Raw genomic sequence first — 22,099 nt, forward strand, 5'->3', positions numbered from 1 at the left:
AGGCAGTGCACTGTCCGGCCGATACCCGGATGGCCAGAGGAGGGGGACGTATGAGCCCAACAAATGAGGCGATCGCGTATCTCGAGCGGAACGTACGTCCGACCCACAGGACACTGAGGAGGACTCGGGTCGGTGCGTAACGCCCGCTCGATCTCACCATCAACCTCCCACACCACCGGAGCAACCAGACAAGACTCCGGTAGTATGGGCGTGGACTCAACTGACCTCTCCTCTGCGTCATACCGCCGGGACAGAGCATCTGCCTTCCCGTTCTGGGACCCCGGGATGTATGTGATCTTAAACACAAACCGGGCCAGGAACATAGTCCAACGAGCCTGGCGAGGATTCAGTCTCCTAGCTGCCCGGATGTACTCCAGGTTACGATGGTCAGTTTGAATGAGGAAAGGGTGTTGAGCCCCCTCGAGCCAATGCCGCCACACCTTTAGGGCCTGTACCACGGCTAACAGCTCCCTGTCTCCTACGTCATAATTCCGCTCCGCCGGACTGAGCTTCTTAGAATAGAACGCACAGGGACGGAGTTTAGGTGGAGTACCAGAACGCTGGGAAAGAACGGCCCCTATCCCGGCCTCTGACGCGTCCACCTCTACTTGGAACGGTAAAGAGGGATCCGGATGCGCCAACACCGGCGCCGAGGTAAACAGGTCCTTCAGTCTCCCAAATGCCCTGTCCGCCTCAGCTGACCACCGCAAGCGCACCGGACCCCCCTTTAACAGAGACGTTATGGGAGCTGCCACCTGTCCAAAACCCCGGATAAACCTCCGGTAGTAATTCGCAAAACCCAAGAACCGTTGCACCTCCTTCACAGTGGTTGGGGTCTGCCAATTACGCACAGCTGACACCCGGTCTACCTCCATCTTCACCCCTGACGCAGATAACTGGTAACCCAGAAAGGAGACCGACTTCTGAAAAAACAGACATTTCTCTGCCTTGACATATAGGTCATGCTCCAACAGCCTCCGCAATACTCGGCGCACCAGGGCTACATGCTCAGCACGGGTAGGACTATACACCAGAATGTCGTCGATGTACACAACCACTCCCTGTCCCTGCATGTCCCGGAAAATCTCATCAACGAAGGATTGGAAGACTGAGGGAGCATTCATCAACCCATATGGCATGACTAGATACTCGTAGTGCCCGGAAGTCGTGCTAAACGCTGTCTTCCATTCATCGCCCTTTCGGATGCGCACCAAGTTATATGCGCTCCTAAGATCCAATTTTGTAAAGAACTGCGCACCGTGCAGTGACTCCGTCATAGTCGCAATCAGAGGAAGTGGATAGCTGTACTTCACTGTGATCTGATTGAGACCGCGGTAATCAATACACGGCCGCAGACCTCCATCCTTCTTCTTCACAAAAAAGAAACTTGAGGAAACGGGTGAAACGGAGGGCCGTATGTATCCCTGTCTAAGAGACTCAGAGATGTATGTCTCCATAGATTTCTTCTCCTCTTGAGACAAGGGATACACATGGCTCCGCGGGAGAGCTGCGCCTGACTGGAGATCTATCGCACAATCCCCCCGTCTATGAGGCGGCAGCTGCGCAGCCCTAGTCTTACTGAACGCCAATGCCAAATCCTCATACTCGGGAGGAATCTGCAGTGCTGGCATTAGATTCGGACTCTCCACCGAGGTCGCCCCTATGGAAACACCCAGACACCGCCCCTCACATTGAGCAGACCACCCTTTAAGAGCTTTCTCTCGCCACCCAATAATAGGGTCATGAGTCATCAACCAGGGAAGACCCAGCACCACCGGATACGCAGGAGAGTCAATCAGATAAAGCTGAATTCTCTCCTCATGACCCTCCTGCGCCATCATCTGAAGTGGTGCTGTGACCTCCCTAATCAACCCAGACCCTAACGGACGGCTATCTAGGGCATGGACGGGGAAAGGCTTATCCACTGGAAGAAGGGGAATCCCTAACTCTAAACAGAACTGGCGATCTATAAAATTCCCAGCTGCGCCTGAATCTACCAGCGCCTTATGCTGGGAACGAGGTGCAACCTGTGGGAAACAAACAGGCAAGGTTAGGTGCACGACAGAAAGCTCTGGGTAAGCAGGGCGCCTACTCACCTGGGGGGACCCCCCAATGCTAGACCTGCCATCTCCTCCCCTGGAGGACCCGCCCCAGCACCTAGCCGCAGTGTGCCCTCCACGACCACAGTTGGTGCAAGGGCCGGGTCCCCGTGGGCTCCTCCTCCTCCTTTCCCTAGCGCCAGCACCCCCGAGCTCCATAGGACTCGGCTCGGAGGCGCTGGAGAGTGGAATGGACGAACCCCCCCCTCCGGGACGCCCACGGGTGGCGAGCAGGGTATCCAGCCGGATGGCCATGTCGACCAGTTGGTCGAAAGTTAACGACGTGTCCCTGCACGCCAACTCTCGCTGGACGTCCTCTCGGAGGCTGCAGCGGAAATGGTCAATATGGGCCCGCTCATTCCACCCTGCATCAGCCGCTAGGGTCCGGAACTCTAAGGCAAAGTCCTGTGCGCTCCTCATCCCCTGTCGGAGGTAGAACAGACGTTCCCCCGCCGCCTTCCCTTCTGGTGGATGGTCGAATACAGCACGGAAGCGGCGGGAGAACTCCGCATAGTTCGTGGTTGCGGCGTCCATTCTCCTCCACTCGGCGTTGGCCCACTCCAACGCCTTGCCGGTGAGACAGGAGATGAGGGCTGAGACGCTCTCGTGTCCCGAGGGCGCCGGGTGTACGGTGGCGAGGTAGAGCTCCACCTGCAGCAGGAACCCTTGACACCCGGCGGTGGAGCCGTCGTACGCCCTCGGGAGCGAGAGCCGAATCCCACTGGGTTCCGGAGATGAAACCGGAGGGCTGACCGCTGGAGCTGGGTCGGTGGTTGGAGGTGTGGGCACCCCGCTGGTCTCCCATCGGTGTAGAGTGTTCATCACCCTCTCCAGGGCGTGACAGACCTGGTTCATTCGGTCCTCCTGACCACGAAGACGTTCGTCCATATCGGCGGTCGGCGCGGTCGCTCCTGCTGATTCCATTGAGATGCGTGATTCTGTCAGACTGGTGTAGGTGGATGATAGGAATCAGGCGCAGGAAACCAGGAGGACGTCAACAGAACTTTACTAAGTCCAAACACAAGTATAAGTCGCCAACCCAACCGGGTGGCGCGAACAATTACGCACGAAATACACAGTGCGAAAAAACAAGGAAAAGCGCACACAGTGCGAGCTCTCGTAATTACAACACAACGAGAGAACAAACTCGAAGAGGCAGGCTGACAAAAACAATCACGCATAACACCTGACCCAAACAAACAAACTAAATAAGGGGAACAATCAAGACACAAATAAGGGACAGGTGTTATGAACAGACAAAACCAAAAGAACAAGAAACATCGAACGGTGGCAGCTAGTACTCCGGAGACGACGACCGCCGAAGTCCGCCCGAACAAGGAAGAGGAGCAGCCTCGGCCGAAACCGTGACATTCATCATGCAGAGGCCGTAGAGAAGGCAGATTTAGACATCACATATAATTTAACAGTTCCATTTCACGCCATGCTGTTCTTATAAATAATTTATTAAAATTTAACGGTTTCTTGCAGTTATTTATCCCGGGAAAAGGGAGTGGTTTTGGGCGGTAAATCCCGGTAAATCTCAGTAAATGGGTTCCCGCCATTCAACCCTAATCCTAATGTTGAGATGGAACTGTCGATGAGTAAAGCAGAAGCCAAGGGGTTGATAAGAACAGTGGTTAAAAACAAATAGCAAGAGTTGTGGAACAGGCAGGGAAAGGGAAGACGCCTGGATAAAACCAAGGAAAAGGTGGAGACGGGGAGGTCATCAGGCCGAGAGAGAAGGGAGGAAAGTGTAGTCATGGCTGAGACTGGGACACACAAGGCTCAATAGTAGATTGAAAGTGGTGGGAAACATCCGACTGGGAGGTGTGATCATTGTCAGGAGGAGATGGAGACAGTGGAACATGTTCTATTTCAGTGCCAGAAATATGGGAGGGAAAGGGAGAGATTGTTATTAGATTTGAGGAGTGATGGGGTTGAAGTGCCAGGATTAAGTGAACTGCTGGGGAAATCTTCAGGGGATGTAGTATTTAATTATTTATTTAGTTTCCTTAAGTAGATGAGAATATTGGGTAGGATTTAGACCTTCCCTGTCGCTGGTTCACACTCCAGTCCAGTAGGTGGCGGTAATGCACCTTAAAGTTGGTTGCCAGCCGCCATCAAACAAATCCAGAGAAGAAGTGGCAGCTGTAAGCGGCGGTCTTGTCATTAATTCGATCTGTAAGTAGTAGATCTGAGCGCATAGCTGTTGAATATTTCACAAAAATGTAATGGTTGAAAACAAAGACAGTTCTGCTGACTGCGGTGTTGTCCCTTGTTTAATGGGCACTTAAACATTCTTAACGGTCAACACACAAATTCTCTGCAAGCTTCAATTTACAGATATAATTTACAGAAAATTGTTGAATGGAAAGATGCCTCACATATCCAGAATATCATTCACCTAATTTATTTGGTAAAATAAAAATAAGGACACGATGCAGTGTTGCTATATTGCAGCACTGACACTAAAGGGAGCACTCAGACAACAAATCATAGTCCAGCCTTTGCGTCAGCTTTCAGCACTTCAACATCTTCAGTAACACATTTGACCGGTCTCTGAATTTGACCCATAATGGAAGGTCAAAATGGTGTGTAGTCAATTCAATTTGAACTGTATTACCAATACAACATATTTCCCAAGACAACAATTACAAAAACACATATAATCGACCACTAACTCTAAATGCAGACTTCATAAATTATTGTACATGTTTAGCTACACCGTAGGCTAATTGTTTATAGTCTCGTTCTCATAGCGGAGAATTAGCAAGCACAATTACCCTCTAAGGATTGGGCCCCCTGTAGCTCAGTTGGTAGAGCGTGGCGCTTGCAACGCCAGAGCTGTGGGTTTGATTCCCACGGGGGGGCCAGTATGAAAATGTATGCACTCGTTAACTGTAAGTCGCTCTGTATAAGAGCGTCTGCTAAATGACTTAAATGTAAATAAGAGGATATGAGTGAGTAATACATGTTGACTTTGAAATAATGGAACATTCTCTGGGGGCAAAGAGGGGACTGCGGTTTCCACTAGTCACCACAGCCACAAAATCTAAATTGGCTATATCGTAAAAAAAATCATAAACTAAAATTAGCTTTTTGGTCATAATTTAAGGTTAGCAATGTGGTTGAGGTTGGGTTTAAAATCACATTTTAAGAAGCGAAATTGATGAAATGGGCAGGGTTTATGACTTTGTGGCTATGGTAACTAGTAGGTAGGTAGCCAGGACTGGGGTGGACCCGTCTGGGTTGGGTGCTATGACGTACACACTCACCCTCTCGCGAGACTTGAGATTCTCATTGGATTTTATAAGCCGGTTGCATATCCTCGTCCTTTCGTTCGTCCTCAGTGCAGGATAACGAAACATCGTCTTGCAAAAGTAGCGCTATTAGCGTTATATTTACACTCTAACAGCGCTGAGCTCTTTCCAAGCCAAGCTATCTTTTAACTTATCTATTCGTGAGAGGGTGACCCGAAGCACACGGAGCGAGGTAAGCAAACGAGATCGCCATTCGTCCTTAATTTATCAGGTTTGGTTATCTAGCGAGCCCAGTATGCCAGTACTGGGACTAACATTGTATGGCTACCCAGAAGCTTTGCTCCGGCCAAATGTTAACGTTATGCTACGCCCACGGATGTTAGTTTCTTAACCGCAATGAAGTATTTAGTGAACTACTGTATAGAGCAGCGGAAGAATTCAGTTCAGTCGTCAGGCGAGGGCTAACCGGGGCTAATGACTAGCTGGTCAGTGCTATCTGGGATCCTTCGGTGCGGTCCCAAGGATCCCGATTAGCACGGACCATGCTTAACTCGCTAGTTAACTTAGCTAACATGTGTCATTAGGGAAGATATGACATTGGTCATGTAAGCGTAGTTACTAAAACGTCGATATATTGAACGTTGTTGTCTTGAATTGATTTATGACTAACGGTATTTTCAGCTCTTGTGACTTAATTTGGCCTGTCAGATTAAACAGTAATGTAACTAGTTTGTAAAAGACCTTTTAAATGTAAAATGTTTTTTTTGCCTTGATTAAAAATCCCGTATGGACTGGAAGTAGCCAGGACAAACTCATTTTCACGATTTCACTATCATTAAAGTCAATAAATCAATCAGCACGTTTTGGGGCTCATTCGGTAGTTTTTACATGATTTTAAAGCTGCAATATGTAACTTTTTAGGCGGCCAGACCAAATTCACATAGAGATGTGAGTTATAGATATAACATTCTCATTTAAAGTCGGTAAGTATGTTCTATGAGCGCTAATTCTATGCTTTTCGTTAAATTTCGTTTTTGCCTCTTACGTTTTCTACACCAGCTGAAAAGACAATATTTTTGTTTATGGAAAATATATTTCACAGCCGTTTACATTCTGATGCATTGCTTGTTTTGTCACAAACTGAAATTAGGTGAACTATTACAACTTTAGCAACCAGGTGCATATTGCGCCTTTAAGTAGAATCATGTTGAACATTTTTCTTAGTACCATTTTATATTCCTAAAACATAAGTTGAAAATGATACTGTTGGTGCTTCCTGTTGTCCTGTGTTTAAAAATAATAATAATTATAGCAGGGTATCAAAGCGTCGGTTTTAAATGTCAATTCATAATCAATATGTTAATTACTCCCTATACACAATGTCATACTTGTGTTCAGATTACTTGTATTTTGCAAAATTAGTACCTTAAAATAGGGATCATCAACTAGATGTGTGTGTGTGTATATATATATATATATCACTTTTTTGTGTGTATATATGTGGACACCCCTTCAAATTAGTGGATTCGGCTATTTCAGCCACACCTGTTGTTGACAGGTGTATAAAATCGAGCACACAGCCATGCAATCTCCATAGACAAACATTGGCAGTAGAATGGCCTTACTGAAGAGCTCAGTGACTTTCAACGTGGCACCGTCATAGGATGCCACCAAGTCAGTTCGTCAAATTTCTGCCCTGCTAGAGCTGCCCCGGGCAACTGTAAGTGCTGTTATTGTGAAGTGGAAACGTCTATGAGCAACAACGACTCAGCCGCGACGTGGTCAGCCACACAAGCTCACAGAACAGGACCGCCGTGGCACGTAAAAATCGTCTGTCCTCGGTTGCAACACTCGCTACCCAAGTTCCAAAATGCCTCTGGAAGCAACGTCAGTACAAGAACTGTTCGTCGGGAGCTTCATGAAACTTAGTTCCCATGAAGGGAAATCTTAACGCTACAGCATACAATGACTTTCTAGACGATTCTGTGCTTCCTACTTTGGCAGCAGTTTGGGGAAGGCCCTTTCCTGTTTCAGCATGACAATGCCCCCGTGCGCCGAGCGAGGTCCATACAGAAATGATTTGTCGATCTTTCCATTTGAGTCTGAAAAGGACAGCTTTGTTCTAAGTCCTGTGACGGACAGGCGTGTGTAAATAAAATCAACAGTACCAAATCAAAGATATTAATCTGTTTTTTTAAAGCAATCGATTTAGTGTAATCCTGATGACTAACTTTTGATATTGACAATCTGAGGTACAAATTGTGTAATTTCACTTTATTGTGTGGGGTGAAAAATGGGAGCTTGTCTAAGGTAGTAACTAAAACTGTCCACATTACATTTAGGGAAATGTGGCGCAGTGGTCTAAGGCACTGCATCGCAGTGCTAGCTGTGCCACTAGAGATCCTGGTTCGAATCCAGACTCTGTCGTAGCCGGCCGCGACCCGGGAGACCCATGGGGCGGCGTAGCCATCCGTGACCCGGGAGACCCATGGGGCGGCGTAGCCGGCCGTGACCCGGGAGACCCATGGGGCGGCGTAGCCGGCCGCGACCCGGAAGACCCATGGGGCGGCGTAGCCGGCCGCGACCCGGGAGACCCATGGGGCGGCGTAGCCGGCCGCGACCCGGGAGACCCCGTGGGGCGGCGCACAATTGGCCCAGCTAGTACTGCGAAATTAGCGCATTCTAAAATGTAATATGGCAAAAATTATTCAGCATGTCAATTTTGGATGATGGCATATGTTGGTCATTCCCAAACTATTGCAACAATTACATCTTTCTTACTAATTTAACCAGTTAGTTTTAAAATGATCTCAAACACAATTTAATTGGAGGATGCAGACTGGAGCTTCGTTAGTGTCTGTGAGCTGCCTGAACGCGTACCGTCCCTACCGGAAGAATAAGGTCCTAGACGAGTCATGCTTTTTGGAGGTTTATTTCTGCTTTCTTCCAACCATGTCACTGGCAACAGTGTTTCCAAGAATGTGGGGCTTGTTCCTGGAATGAGGGAGGCTGTCTAGAAAAAAAACTTGTTCTCCATTCAGTAGCCAGGCACGTAGCAGGGCAAAACGTTTTGAAACGGGTGCTTCCTGAACCCATTCTCCCCCCCCCCTCCTTCTCAACACCTTGTACCTGCTGAATACGACCTTTCAGAAGGGGAGTAGTCTTGGCTACATTTGGTGCTGTGGACCAGTATGACCCAACTAATATGGACTCCGGTCTGTTAGCTTTGGTGCATTTACCGACTTCACACTGCTGGTAGAATATGCACTGATTTAGTCATTGTGATTGTGTTAGTTGTTGTAGTAAAGGCTGTGAGAAGCAATGTATTTATCATGCAAGAGCAAAATGGCATCCTGATGTTTATATTTTTGTGTCATTAGTTTTACTAAAGGATCAGTCCTATTCCACTGACAGTACTGTACTGGCATAACTAGGCCCCATGTGCTTTAGATAAGTAAAGGAATGCATAGCCGTCCGCAACGCATTACAATGTTCAACTTCTCACAAAGAGTATGGTATGACTTTTATTGATCCCAACATGATGAGATATATATATATATATATATATATATATAAAATGATTTCCCATCAATAAATTACAAGTACAATACGTGTGTCAAAGACATGATAAAGCACCGTGGCACTCATAAAAGGTCCGATTCGAAGGAAATGTAAAGCCCCACCGATGTCTTTATTTGGGTCTGACACCGATATCTGCTGATGGACTGTTTTACAGCGGGGAAATGAGTTTCCACACTGAATTCTCATAAATTGCCATCCAAAAGAGTAACTGTCCGATAACTATGCTTCAAATGTTGATGTTTGAGAATGTCTGCAAGTGTTCAGCATGAGATGAGCTTATTTTCATCCTATTTGAGTATCGGTGGAGTTATTGGCCGATACGATGTATAGCGTTTTTAAAAGGCTAATATCCTCCGACAACATGGGTGAATGGATATAACGGCAACATGGGTGGATGGATATAACGGCAACATGGGTGGATGGATATAACGGCAACATGGGTGGATGGATGTAACATGGGTGGATGGATGTAACGGCAACATGGGTGGATGGATATAACGGCAACATGGGTGGATGGATGTAACATGGGTGGATGGATGTAACGGCAACATGGGTGGATGGATGTAACGGCAACATGCTGTCTATCCTAATCTTCACCTTTTTGCTTTGACGATCATCGTAAGGATGGAGACTTTAATTCGCCGCTGCCCGTTCCTGTCCCGCGTGCCGCAGTCCTTCCTCCAGCAGGCCCGGAAATCCCTGGTGGTCTACGCCCAGAAATGTCCTGTGATGATGGACCTGGCCTCCAAGCCGCTGGCCCGTTCCCTCTGCTCCTCCTCTGCTAGCTTCCAGAAGGACACCGGGACTTCAGCCCAGACACCTGGTGAGTGGAGGGATATCATTTTATACTGATCACATGATCAGGAAAAACTCTTGCCCTGAGACATGGCTGGTTTTTAATTCTATGGCGTTGCAACAGTCTGTGGCATACAGCCACGTCTTAGGGGCAAGGAAAACTCTCGAATCAAATTACCAACTCCATCAAGCGTTGATTATTTGAATCAGCTGTGTAGTGCTAGGGTGGAAACCACAACGTGCTCTCAGGCGGGGGGCGGGGGGCCCAGGACAGAGTACGTTAAACCCTGTGCTAGTGTATGGTGTAGTTTTAAAGCTATGTGTGTTGCTCTTAGTCTACTAACCCGAGTATCTTCTGTCCTTTTTAAGGCGCCAATGGGGGCACCACCACCAAGCTGCCTCAGGTCCACCCCCACCCCATGCCCCCCACTGGCCAGGCCTCGGGGGCCTCCAAGTGCCCCTTCCTGGCGGCTGAGATGGGCCAGAAGAACAGCGGTGTGGTGCGCCAGGCCAGCATCCAGCTGCAGGAGGACGTGCAGGAGGTTCGCACCGTCCAGAAAGGTACACAAGGGGTTAAACCACCTGGAGTTGTATTCCTTTTTGCTACTAATACAGAGATATCGTAGGCTTTATTACAGGTTAGGGTTCAGTTAAACATCTACTTTATTATTCACAGGTAACAATAGTCTTAATAACCTGAAGGCTGTTATGATTTGACTAAAACAGATGTAAGCCATACTATATAAATACTGTACATGTTTTCCAGAATGTTCTTCCTCATCGGGGATCATCTGCCTGTTAGACTATGACATTACTGTTCAGCCCATAGCAATAGTTAAAATATGGAGTTAATTTATATATATATATATATATATATATACAAAAGTATGTGGACACCCCTTCAAATTAGTGGATTCGGCTATTTCTGTCACACGTTGCTGACAGGTGTATAAAATCGAGCACACAGCCATGCAATCTCCATAGACTATCATTGGCAGTAGAATGGCCCGTACTGAAGAGCTCAGTGACTTTCAACGTGGCACCGTCATAGGATGCCACCTTTCCAACAAGTCAGTTCGTCAAATTTCTGCCCGAGCAGGTGCAGGTGTCCATGTTGACGAGCAGGTGTCCACATACTTTTGGTCATGTAGGTTTCATCTCTGGTCCAGCCATGACCTGTCTGTGTGTCCAGATAGAAATAATACAGCATATGTCTATTATCCAGCCGTCACTAATCACCAGATGTGACCCCTCAGCCCAGGTCCTGGCCTCCTCCTCCTCGAAGTCTGGAGGTGTTGACCGGACCAATCTGATGAAGAGGCTGCTGAAGCAACGTCCAATCAGGGTGTCCCACCTACTGCAGGAGAACATGCCCAGCTGTGAGTCACATGACCAGACTGTTCAAACCAAACTTTATTGTCCCTGATTTTTTTTTTTAATTAGTGTTCCATTCAAACCAAACTTGATTGTCGCTGTAGGGAAATGATGGTAATTATGAGCCGGCTAGTTAGCGAACGTTAGCTAACAAGCTAATGTTAGCTAACAAACCACATCTTTGTCTCTAGAAAAAAATTGAGCATGTAATGTTGGTATTTAGACCAGGCTGATGAGATGTCATGCAGACTGCAGTTTTTGTGGTTATACTTTTTCATGACGACAAGTTTAATGTCGGACAACAACAATGGAATGTTAATTATTTTAATTAGTGCCAAAGCCTGTAAGGTGAAAGGTGATGTTTATACTGGGGGGTTGGCAGGACTTTTAAATACTTTACCGCAATCACGGCTAGGTCGGTTGGCGGAAATTAAAGTACAGGCTTTGTCGTCGGCAATCCTTGCAGATATAAAGAAAAGTCTGCGACAAGTTGGCTGAAGTCGTTACTTAAGGGGATGTTCCCTTGTCTTGTCTTTTTGTATTTTATTGAAACAGGACAACTAAATGTCATCTTTACCTCCTTGTCTTGTAATCATGTTTCCTTCCTCTCTCGGTCTCACTGCAGTCTCTCACTTCCACTACGATGAGTTCTTTGAGAGGAAGATTGAGGAGAAGAAGAGCGACCACACGTACCGTGTCTTTAAGACGGTAAACCGACGGGCCACCGACTTCCCCATGGGTGACGACTACACCGATTCCCTTAGCGACAGGAGAGACGTGTCCGTGTGGTGCTCCAATGACTACCTGGGCATGAGCAGACACCCACAGGTCGTCAACTCCATCACGTAAGTAACCGGTGACGAGTGGATAGTTGGATTGATTGATTGGATGGGTAAATGAAGAGCTGAACAGACAGGTGGGTTGATGGGTAAATGAAGAGCTGAACAGACAGGTGGGTTGATGGGTAAATGAAGAGCTGAACAGACAGGTGGGTTGATGGGTAAATGAAGAGCTGAACAGACAGGTGGGTTGATGGGTAAATGAAGAGCTGAACAGACAGGTGGGTTGATGGGTAAATGAAGAGCTGAACAGACAGATGGGTTGATGGGTAAATGAAGAGCTGAACAGACAGATGGGTTGATGGATGGGTGGGTAAATGAAGAGCTGAACAGACAGGTGGGTTGATGGATGGGTGGGTAAATGAAGAGCTGAACAGACAGGTGGGTTGATGGATGGGTGGGTAAATGAAGAGCTGAACAGACAGGTGGGTTGATGGATGGGTGGGTAAATGAAGAGCTGAACAGACAGGTGGGTTGATGGGTAAATGAAGAGCTGAACAGACAGGTGGGTTGATGGGTAAATGAAGAGCTGAACAGACAGATGGGTTGATGGATGGGTGGGTAAATGAAGAGCTGAACAGACAGATGGGTTGATGGGTAAATGAAGAGCTGAACAGACAGATGGGTTGATGGATGGGTGGGTAAATGAAGAGCTGAACAGACAGATGGGTTGATGGGTAAATGAAGAGCTGAACAGACAGATGGGTTGATGGATGGGTGGGTAAATGAAGAGCTGAACAGACAGGTGGGTTGATGGATGGGTGGGTAAATGAAGAGCTGAACAGACAGGTGGGTTGATGGATGGGTGGGTAAATGAAGAGCTGAACAGACAGGTGGGTTGATGGATGGGTGGGTAAATGAAGAGCTGAACAGACAGGTGGGTTGATGGGTAAATGAAGAGCTGAACAGACAGGTGGGTTGATGGGTAAATGAAGAGCTGAAAAGACAGGTGGGTTGATGGGTAAATGAAGAGCTGAACAGACAGGTGGGTTGATGGGTAAATGAAGAGCTGAAAAGACAGGTGGGTTGATGGGTAAATGAAGAGCTGAAAAGACAGGTGGGTTGTGTTTAATAAGGCACACTGTAGAAGAACACATTTGAAACCCAACATCCCCCCCCCCCCCCCCAGATAGTAGTAGGCTACCTCCAAATTTCATTCCATTTCAAAACATAAAATATTTTCTTGTTGCCTACTGAACACATCCAAAGGAAAGATCAATAGGCTTAATTGATCCCTGTGGAGAGGTGACCAAACAAACCATGTTGTTTCACTGCTCCCCCGAAGGACCAATTTATCTATCCCTTGAGCTATATGTAGATCCCCCACAAAGGCCTGTCCGGTAATGATCCAGTGAAGGTGTGGGCGTGTTAATTGGCCTGTTTACCTGGTGTTGTTTCCAGGGAGACGTTGCGTAAGCACGGCAGCGGGGCTGGAGGAACCAGGAACATCTCTGGGACCAGTAAGTTCCACGTGGAACTGGAGCAGGAACTGGCAGACCTCCACAGGAAGGACGCTGCGCTACTCTTCACTTCCTGCTTCGTAGCCAATGACTCCACCCTGTTCACCCTGGCCAAGATGATGCCTGGTAACCATGTCACATTACTCACCTGATTTGTATTTTTATTTTATTTTTAGTACCATAAACTGTACTTCCAGGTAGCAATGGGCGAGTTCTTTTTTGCATTGCTACAGATGTGCAGAGTTTGCACATTTTTTGAGTGAATCTGGTTCATGGCACTAAACGGCCTGTCTTATTCTTCTCTATAGGCTGTGAGATCTACTCTGATGCAGGGAACCACGCCTCCATGATCCAGGGCATTAGGAACAGCGGAGCCAAGAAGTTCGTCTTCCGTCACAATGACCCCAACCATTTGAGAGATCTGCTGCTGAAGTCAGACCCCTCCTCTCCAAAGATCGTGGCCTTCGAGACGGTCCACTCCATGGATGGTGAGTGGAGTTCTTGGAATGCATCCCAAATGCTACCCTATTCCCTGTATAGTGCACTACTTTTGACCAGGGCGGCAGGGCCCATAGGTCTCTGGTCAAAAGTAGTGCACTATACCGGGTTCCATTTGGTGTTTGTTACTTGATGTGGTAGATATTAAAGCTGAAGCTTTTTTTTTTTTTTTGGTTTTGTACGCTGAAAATACAATATGTTTGGATATGGAAAATATATTTCACAGCGGTTTAGATGGTACAATGATTCTCTACACCAGGGTTCTTCAATTCCGGTCCTGGAGGGCCGAAACACCTCTGTTTTTCATCCTCTCCTTCTAATCAGGGGCTAATTCAGACCCCGGACACCAGGTGAGTGCAATTAACTACCAGGTAGAAATAAAAAACAGAAGTGTTTCGGCCCTCCAGGACCGGAATTGAAGAACCCTGCTCTACACTGAGTGCTTGTTTTGTCACACAAACTGAAATTAGGTGAACTATTAGAATTTTTGCAACCAGGAAATGGTGGTATGATTTCTGTGTAGCTCAACTTTTTAATTATTTTAATGGGGGGGGGGGGGGAAATGCACTGACTGACTAAAACTATAATCATATTGTCCAGAGTTTGTCGACAGATAATAACTAAAGACGGTTGAAATGACTAAAATGTGCCTAGGACTAAAACTACCTCTAAAATAGCTTCCAAAATTAACACTGTCCTGTTCATATAATGCCTTTTTAGATAATGTTTATATAATGTGCTTCTATACTGTCAACCTCTATGAAACTGATTTTATGATATTAACCGTTCGTCTCTTAAAGGAGCGATGTGTTTTAAAATGCCTCCTACTGAAATGGTTATATAATACTGTTTATCTTGTCTTAAAGGAGCGGTGTGTCCTCTGGATGAGATGTGTGACGTGGCCCATGAGTTTGGAGCCATCACGTTTGTAGACGAGGTGCATGCGGTGGGGCTGTACGGAGCTAGAGGAGGAGGCATCGGCGACCGGGACGGCATCATGCACAAGATGGACATCATCTCTGGAACGCTGGGTCAGTACTCCACTAACAAGCAAAATGTCCCCAGCGAATAATGTTAAACCTTCATTCACTTGACTTTACAAATCAGGGATGTGATTCGTCCTGGAAAAATTAGGAATTCCTGCTTTATCCTCCATTCAGTTCTAATTGAAACGGCCCCATCTCCTAGACAATTTACAGATTTTCTATGTTCCAGTCACATCCCTGAAGCAGTCCTTGTTTGTCTGAAACCCTGAGACGAACCAGATGTCTGGTCGCTAACGCGGGTGGTTGAGGTTGTTGCTTAATGCTCCTTGGGACACTGGAGAAACAGGAACTAGGATCTGTTTACGACCTGTTGCTAGGAGACCGCAGTCTCTTATTACATTTCCTCTAAGCCTGGGGACTGCTGGGAGACCAATCATCACACACTGGGACAATCAGGAGAGGTGCTTTGTCTGTTTTTGTTGGAATACAAGCGAGTCAAGATGACACAACATCCTGGTGAACACCGTTCTAAAGGAGGAGAAAGTCTTTTTTTTTTACATCCAATAACACGTCATTCTCTAGTAGTCTGAGGATTTTTTTTTTTGATTTTATTTGTCCTTTTGTCCTAATTTTAGTGTTTTAATTAATTGTATTTTCTTCCAGGCAAGGCGTTTGGTTGTGTAGGAGGCTACATCGCCAGTACCGACGCCCTGGTGGACACGGTGCGTAGCTACGCTGCAGGCTTCATATTCACCACGTCTCTTCCCCCCATGCTGCTGGCCGGGGCCCGCGAGTCCATCCACATCCTTAAAGGGGAGGAGGGCCGCGCCCTCCGGAGGAAACACCAACGCAACGTCAAGCTGCTGAGACAGATGCTCATGGACTCTGGACTGCCCCTCGTCCACTGCCCCTCTCACATCATCCCTGTCAGGGTGAGAATCAGTACAATTTACGGCTCAATTTTCAATCCGTGTCGCTGAAGTTCAGCACTACAGCGTGAATTAAGTGTAAAGGTCATGTTCCTGTGTTAGCAGAGACAGCGTTCACGGTAAACGCTGCATATGTCAGCTCAATCAGAAATTACCTTTTTTAAATGTCAAGTGCGCTGAACGAATAGAATCAATCCCCTTTAATCTTCCAAAATGAATTGGAAATGTGTCTTATGTTATTCCCAATCCTCCAGACACCACACACACATACGGAGTGTACAAAACATTAAGAACACCTGCTCTTTTCAATGACGGACTGACCAGGTGAAAGCTATGATCCCTTATTGAGGTCACCTGTTAAATCCACTTCAATCAGTGTAGATGAAAGGGAGGAGACAGGTTAAAGAAAGGATTTTTAATTCTTGAGACATGGATTGTGTATGTGTGCCATTCAGAGGGTGAATGGGCAAGACAAAATATTTCAGTGCCTTTGAACGGGGTACGGTAGTAGGTGCCAGGAACACCGGTTCGTGTCAAGAACTGCAACGCTGCTGGGTTTTTCACGCTCAACAGTTTCCCGTGTGTGTATCAAGAATGGTCCACCACCCAAAGGACATCCAGCCAACTTGACACAACTGTGGGAAGCATTGGAGTCAACATGGGGCCAGCATCCCTGTGGAACGCTTTCGACACCTTGTAGAGTCCATGTCCCGAAGAGCTGAGGCTGTTCTGAGGGCAAAATGGGGTGGTGGGGAGGTACAACTCAGTATTAGGAAGGAATTTTATTATTGATCAGCATTGTTAATATTGGTATTTTATTAGGATCCCATTAGCTGTTGCCACCCTATTGATAGACATCAACATTGTCACTGTGGACATACTCAACATGGTCTTACTGGGATGGATTGATTTGAATGTGATTTTTGACGTGGCCTGCAGGTGTCCGATGCGGAGAAGAACACTGAGGTCTCTGACGTCATGATGAGCCGTTACAACATTTACGTCCAGGCCATCAACTACCCCACGGTCGCCAGGGGGGAGGAGCTTCTACGCATCGCCCCCACGCCACACCACACCCCCCAGATGATGACATACTTTGTCGGTAAGCGACATGTTTGGTCTAGCTGGCAGGAAACGGGAAACTGATCAAATGGTTTATCTCAATCGTTTTGTTGTTGTTGTAAAGCTCTTGTCGTGTTCAGTGCTTGGCACAAAACTGAAGGAAATGTTTTGAGGGGGTCAATGGTTTAACTCAGAGTTTCTCAAGATATACAACTGAAGTATACTTCTGTGGCTGGACAAATATTTGGGTGACCCAGCGAAGATCCCGGTAGTAGAAGCAGTAAGCATGTAACTTCAGGAAATATACTGAAAACGGCCAAGTACGTCCTCTAAAACAATATTTCCCCTCTTCAGAGAAGCTGGTTCAGACGTGGAAGGAGTCCGGTCTACCTCTGAAGCCCCGTTCTTCAGCAGAGTGTAACTTCTGCCAGCAGCCGCTGCACTTGGAGCTGATGACCGAGAGAGAAAAGTCTTACTTCAGAGGCCTGAGCCACCCCATCTCAGCTCACGCATGACGACACTACAGAATACACTCAACCCATTCCTCTGTCACTGGTACCTTTTATTCCCTAATATAGTGCGATACTTTTCACTAGGGCCCCATAGTGCTCTTGTCAAAAGTAGTGCACTACACCGGGAATAGGGTACCGTTTGTGACATCCATAGAATGTATATCTATATTGTATTTTATAAGTGTCATAACTTTATTTCTGGGTATTCCATGGGCACCCGATTGTCTAAATAAATAACTTGAATGTTTCTGTGTTTATTGTCACATTGACTTGGTCACAATAAGGTTGTTTGGTTTGAACTTGAAGTCCAACCCAATGAGGAGTTTATAACTAATAGCCCTATATATATATATATATATATATATATATATATATATATATATATATATATATATATATATATATATTTTAGGGCTAAAAAAAAATTTGTATATATATTTTTTTTATTTAACCATGTAAGCCAGTTGAGAACAAGTTCTCATTTACAACTGCGACCTGGGGCCTGTTGCACAAAAGTAGAATTAAGACATCCGGGATAAATGACTCAGCTGAGCTCAATGAAGCCAAAACATGTGCGTCCAGGCTTAATTGGTTGCACAAAGACCAAGCCAGGATGAGCAGACACGGATTCATTAAGCCAGGTGAAACCAATCCTGGATAGGTGCGCGCTCACGGCTCACTCAAATAGACCCCGCCACAGATCACAGATTAACTGATTTACCATGGCAACTAGAGCCGCGTACTTTTCCCCGTCGGAAGCACAAATCCTCATGGAGGCATACGAGGAGGTAAAAGATATAATTAAGAAGAAAGGCAACACCGCCACAGTGATAAAGCAAAGAGAAAAAGCGTGGCAAAGTATTGCAGACCGCCTGAATGCGTAAGTAGTGCACAATTACACACTCACCGCTCCGCTGAAACATCACAATTACAATTCAAATATTTAATTCACATCTCCAAAAATGCAGTTGTACTGTAATTATGAAACGGTTAAATTTTTAATTGAAATGCACTGCAGATATGAGTGAAATTGTGTAAAGTAACTCCATCACACTGTATAAAGCTATGATAAATTTTTTGATATTTTTACTGAAAACAAGACAAAAATACCAAGTAATTTTTTGCAGTGTGACTCCATTAAATGTGTGTGTGTGTGTGTGTGTAGATTAAACATGAACGGGCCAAAACGGACATGGCAGCAGGTCAAAATCAAATACAAGAACATTCTGCAGAATGGTATGGTCCCTGACTAATATTTAACAAAGCACAAGCATATATTGTACCCAGAAGGTGCCTGCTCACACATTGTCTGTACTGTTTTAGCAGTGAAAAAGAATACCCACAGACAAGGCACGGGTGGTGGGTCACCAAAGGCTGACCTTACCCCAGCAGAGGACATGGCCTTGGAGCTAAATAAAGGCAGGCCCGTCTTAGAGGGGATCCCTGGGGGGAAAGAGACGAGCATAGGTTCCTCCCAAGATGCCACCCGCTTCATTCAAGGTATGTCCTTCCATCTCTACATGGGATACAACCACATTCATATTGAATCAATTTGGACTGTCTGACTTTGGTTTACCTATTGCCTTGCAGTGTCTGGCAGCACTGTGTTCCTGTTAGAGCCACCAGCACAAGCACCAGACGATGCTGATCCAGTGAGTACTCCATCAAAGGCATACTGTAGGCCTGGCATGTCTTGTCTACTAGCTTCAATATGAATCCGATTAAATGTGATAGGGTGAAGGCCCCAGTGCAGCAGCAACAGCACATGATGGAGACGATGATGAGGAGGAGACCATCTCTCTGGATTCCAGAAGGCATGAGGTATCATGTTAAGACTGTGAAAGTACTATTTACTCTACAATGGTGAGGAGTCCTCATCAAAATCAAAAAATCTAATTTCTTTTACAGGACCCAGATGCTATACAGTGGGAAAACCAGCCTGGCAACATAGTGCGTATTAATAAAAGGACACCACATCCTGCCAAATTCCAGCTGCGCTAATTGTATTGTGTTCACAGAGCTCACAAGCTATCAGAAAGTTGTATGGCAACCACCTCCGGCGCCAAATAGAACTGGCAGACATAGACATTCAGTACAAGAAGAAAAAGATGGAAAATCTTGCACTGGAGTCCGAAATAAAAAAGAGGACAATTAGGAAACTGGACCTTGAAATAAAAAAACTTGAGAGGGAGGTGAGATATGCCTTCAATGTACACTGTATGCTAACTGTAACACAAATGTATTAATCATTATTTTTCTTTCCTCCCCCAGCTCCAAGAAGATGACACAGCTCAAAATAAAAATTAGGTATATTCTCGTAAAGTCAAGTGAGCCATGACATATGAGCTCTTATTGTGAGCACACAGGACGGTGGCATCTTTCTAAGGTTTTTTTTATTTTCCCAGCAATCAGTACAACCAAGTCATCGTTATAAGGCATCGCCCTCTTTTGCCCACCCCCCCAGCACCAGGTGTGGCCACTAGCCTATATGAAGGCCCAAAATTGTGTGTTCCTTTCTGCTCTGACAATGGCATGCCCATTCGTGCGAGATGTGGTGGATGAAGAAGCACTTGTGCTGAGGAGAGCCTTCAGGCGAGAAAGGGTCTTCAGGGACCGGTTGGACCCACTGGCCTTCCCTGATGACCATCTATATGAAAGATACAGGTTTTCTGCAGATGGCATCAGGTATCTATGCAGACTACTGGGTCCCAGGATTAAGCACCGCACTGCACGGAGCCATGCACTGAGTGTGGAGCAAATGGTTTGTGTGGCCTTGCGCTTTTTTGCTAGTGGAGCCTTCCTGTACTCAGTGGGGGATGCAGAACAGCTGAACAAGGCCACAATTTGCCGCACAATAAGGAGTGTGTGTCTGGCTATCAAAGCATTAGCAGATGTCTTCATCTCCTTCCCTGGCCACAGAAGACTCTGTGACATCAAAGAGGAGTTCTATAGGATTGCAGGTAAGAGGATCTACAAATTACAGGACAACTGTTAACACATAGTAGGATACTCATTACTTTGTGTGACAGGTTTCCCCAATGTCATTGGTGCAGTGGACTGCACACACATAAGGATAAAAGCCCCCTCAGGTGCCCATGAGGCCGATTTTGTGAATAGGAAATCCTTTCACAGCATTAATGTTCAGGTGAACATAACTTTTTGATATTGTCCATTGACGAACACTCTGCATTGCCAGTGATGTGCATTGATTGGTGTAATATTCCTCATCTTATGATTTCAGATGGTCTGCAATGCTGACTGTGTGATCAGCAATGTTGTGGCAAAATGGCCTGGCTCAGTCCATGACTCCAGAATCTTTCGGGCCTCTGAAATCTATCAGTGCCTATCACAAGGTAAGCCACACAACCCCTATTTATAACCATCATGGCTGTGTCAAGAATATCACTGTGTTTATGAGGTAGTAATGATGAGATTTTGTGTTGACAGGTGAATTCTCTGGTGTGTTGCTGGGAGACAGGGGGTATGGCTGCCAGCCTTTTCTCCTGACACCTTTCACAGACCCCCAGGAAGCACAGCAGGCCTACAACCATGCCCATGCCAGGACCAGGGCCAGAGTTGAAATGACCTTTGGCCTCCTGAAGGCACGCTTTCACTGCCTTCACAAATTAAGGGTCAGCCCTGTTAGGGCATGTGATATTACTGTGGCTTGTGCTGTCCTCCACAATGTGGCCTGCCTGAGGAAGGAGAGGGCCCCCAGAGTGCCACCAGCCATGGACTGGGACAATCCGGCAATCTTCCCTGATGACGACAGTGGTCGGCTGCTGAGGGACCAATATGTGTTGAATTATTTTAGTTAGTATGTGTGCTTTCAATTTTGGTTAAATATGTCCTGCGGTGGCAGAGGAATTTGGGTTTTTTTGGGTTCGTTTTTTTACGAATTTGGCCTCTTATGATGTTTGTGCGGTATACTGTGTGTAATACAAGGCTGCAGGGAGGCTACTGCATCCATTCATTTGTCTGTTCAGTTGATGTGTATGGATTTGTCCTGCATTTATTTTAGTGTGCAGACATGCAGGGTGTGTTATATACAGACCTTTGAATGTGTATGTATCATTTTGTATAATATGCTTGGATTCTGTGCTTTCCATCTTGTAGAGTCACTGTGACTTCAGTTTCGAAAGGAGCTGATGGTTTACCTGCTTTGTTTTGTCCTTATTCAATAAAGGAACATAATGTTACACATTGTGTTTTTATATTCATATGGAATGTGTATTTGTTTATATGACAGAGTACTAGGGCCACACTGAAGAAAAAGGATAAAGTCATAAATTTATGAGGCTGGTTCTTTCTGCAGAAAAGCTACATATTGTTTTTACAGTTTTGATACTTATGACAATGTGATACTTAATATTCTGGCACATCAGCATGTCTTTGTTTATGAAACCATACTGAAGTACAATTTCACGAAATGCCCCACATCTGTCATTTTAACAACTGTCCTCCTTTAAAACAACTGGTTACAATATTATGACTTGTGTTTTTTTCCCCTCTGTGGCCCTAATATTCTATCATTTTATATATAGCCTTATAGTCTATGGGAAACTGTAAATTATCTAATGATAGCAACATCATCTAAAAATCATTTTTTATCCAAAATCATTGAAATTAATGATCACAAACGTTTAAATAATGACAGTGGGTCTAGTTATATGTGATAACAATGTATAGTGAGCAGTGAAATA

At 45.9% G+C, this 22,099-nt stretch overlaps 2 protein-coding genes across 4 annotated transcripts; both read left to right on the forward strand.

The window, feature by feature from the left end:
* Window positions 1-5,437: 5,437 nt before the first annotated feature.
* LOC311139002 (5-aminolevulinate synthase, non-specific, mitochondrial-like) lies at window positions 5,438-17,643 on the forward strand. Its single transcript, XM_084173827.1, has 11 exons — window positions 5,438-5,591; window positions 9,565-9,764; window positions 10,106-10,297; window positions 10,993-11,115; window positions 11,736-11,955; window positions 13,351-13,535; window positions 13,718-13,897; window positions 14,774-14,938; window positions 15,557-15,825; window positions 16,762-16,924; window positions 17,239-17,643. Exons 2-11 carry the CDS (start codon window positions 9,566-9,568, stop codon window positions 17,397-17,399), a joined length of 1,857 nt encoding a protein of 618 aa, XP_084029953.1. The 5' UTR covers window positions 5,438-5,591; window position 9,565; the 3' UTR covers window positions 17,400-17,643.
* Window positions 17,644-18,312: 669 nt separating this feature from the next.
* On the forward strand, window positions 18,313-21,615 carry LOC311138675 (putative nuclease HARBI1). 3 transcript variants are annotated; one of them, XM_084173460.1, is made up of 11 exons: window positions 18,313-18,632; window positions 18,720-18,896; window positions 18,987-19,048; window positions 19,131-19,217; window positions 19,305-19,346; window positions 19,415-19,588; window positions 19,668-19,703; window positions 19,802-20,356; window positions 20,426-20,541; window positions 20,638-20,749; window positions 20,844-21,615. In XM_084173460.1, the coding sequence occupies exons 8-11, from the start codon at window positions 19,885-19,887 to the stop codon at window positions 21,212-21,214; spliced, it is 1,071 nt and encodes a 356-aa protein (XP_084029586.1). In that variant the 5' UTR covers window positions 18,313-18,632; window positions 18,720-18,896; window positions 18,987-19,048; window positions 19,131-19,217; window positions 19,305-19,346; window positions 19,415-19,588; window positions 19,668-19,703; window positions 19,802-19,884; the 3' UTR covers window positions 21,215-21,615. The 3 variants fall into 2 exon arrangements, with proteins under 3 accessions (XP_084029586.1, XP_084029588.1, XP_084029587.1); XM_084173461.1 differs by having other exon boundaries at window positions 19,305-19,588.
* The last annotated feature ends 484 nt before the right edge of the window (window positions 21,616-22,099 follow it).

The sequence above is a fragment of the Coregonus lavaretus genome (assembly GCF_964263955.1).
Source record: "Coregonus lavaretus genome assembly, chromosome: 12".
NCBI classification, from domain to species: domain Eukaryota; kingdom Metazoa; phylum Chordata; class Actinopteri; order Salmoniformes; family Salmonidae; genus Coregonus; species Coregonus lavaretus.

Excerpts from the sequence above, each read along its gene's own strand:
- LOC311139002 (XM_084173827.1), top strand. The coding sequence starts at position 9,566 with ATGGAGACTTTAATTCGCCGCTGCCCGTTCCTGTCCCGCGTGCCGCAG. Across the intron at positions 11,116-11,735 it reads GCAGGAGAACATGCCCAGCT|TCTCTCACTTCCACTACGAT; the intron begins GTGAGTCACATG and ends GTCTCACTGCAG. Across the intron at positions 13,536-13,717 it reads CCTGGCCAAGATGATGCCTG|GCTGTGAGATCTACTCTGAT; the intron begins GTAACCATGTCA and ends TCTTCTCTATAG.
- LOC311138675 (XM_084173461.1), top strand. The coding sequence starts at position 19,885 with ATGAAGGCCCAAAATTGTGTGTTCCTTTCTGCTCTGACAATGGCATGC. Across the intron at positions 20,357-20,425 it reads GGAGTTCTATAGGATTGCAG|GTTTCCCCAATGTCATTGGT; the intron begins GTAAGAGGATCT and ends TTTGTGTGACAG. Across the intron at positions 20,542-20,637 it reads TTCACAGCATTAATGTTCAG|ATGGTCTGCAATGCTGACTG; the intron begins GTGAACATAACT and ends TTATGATTTCAG.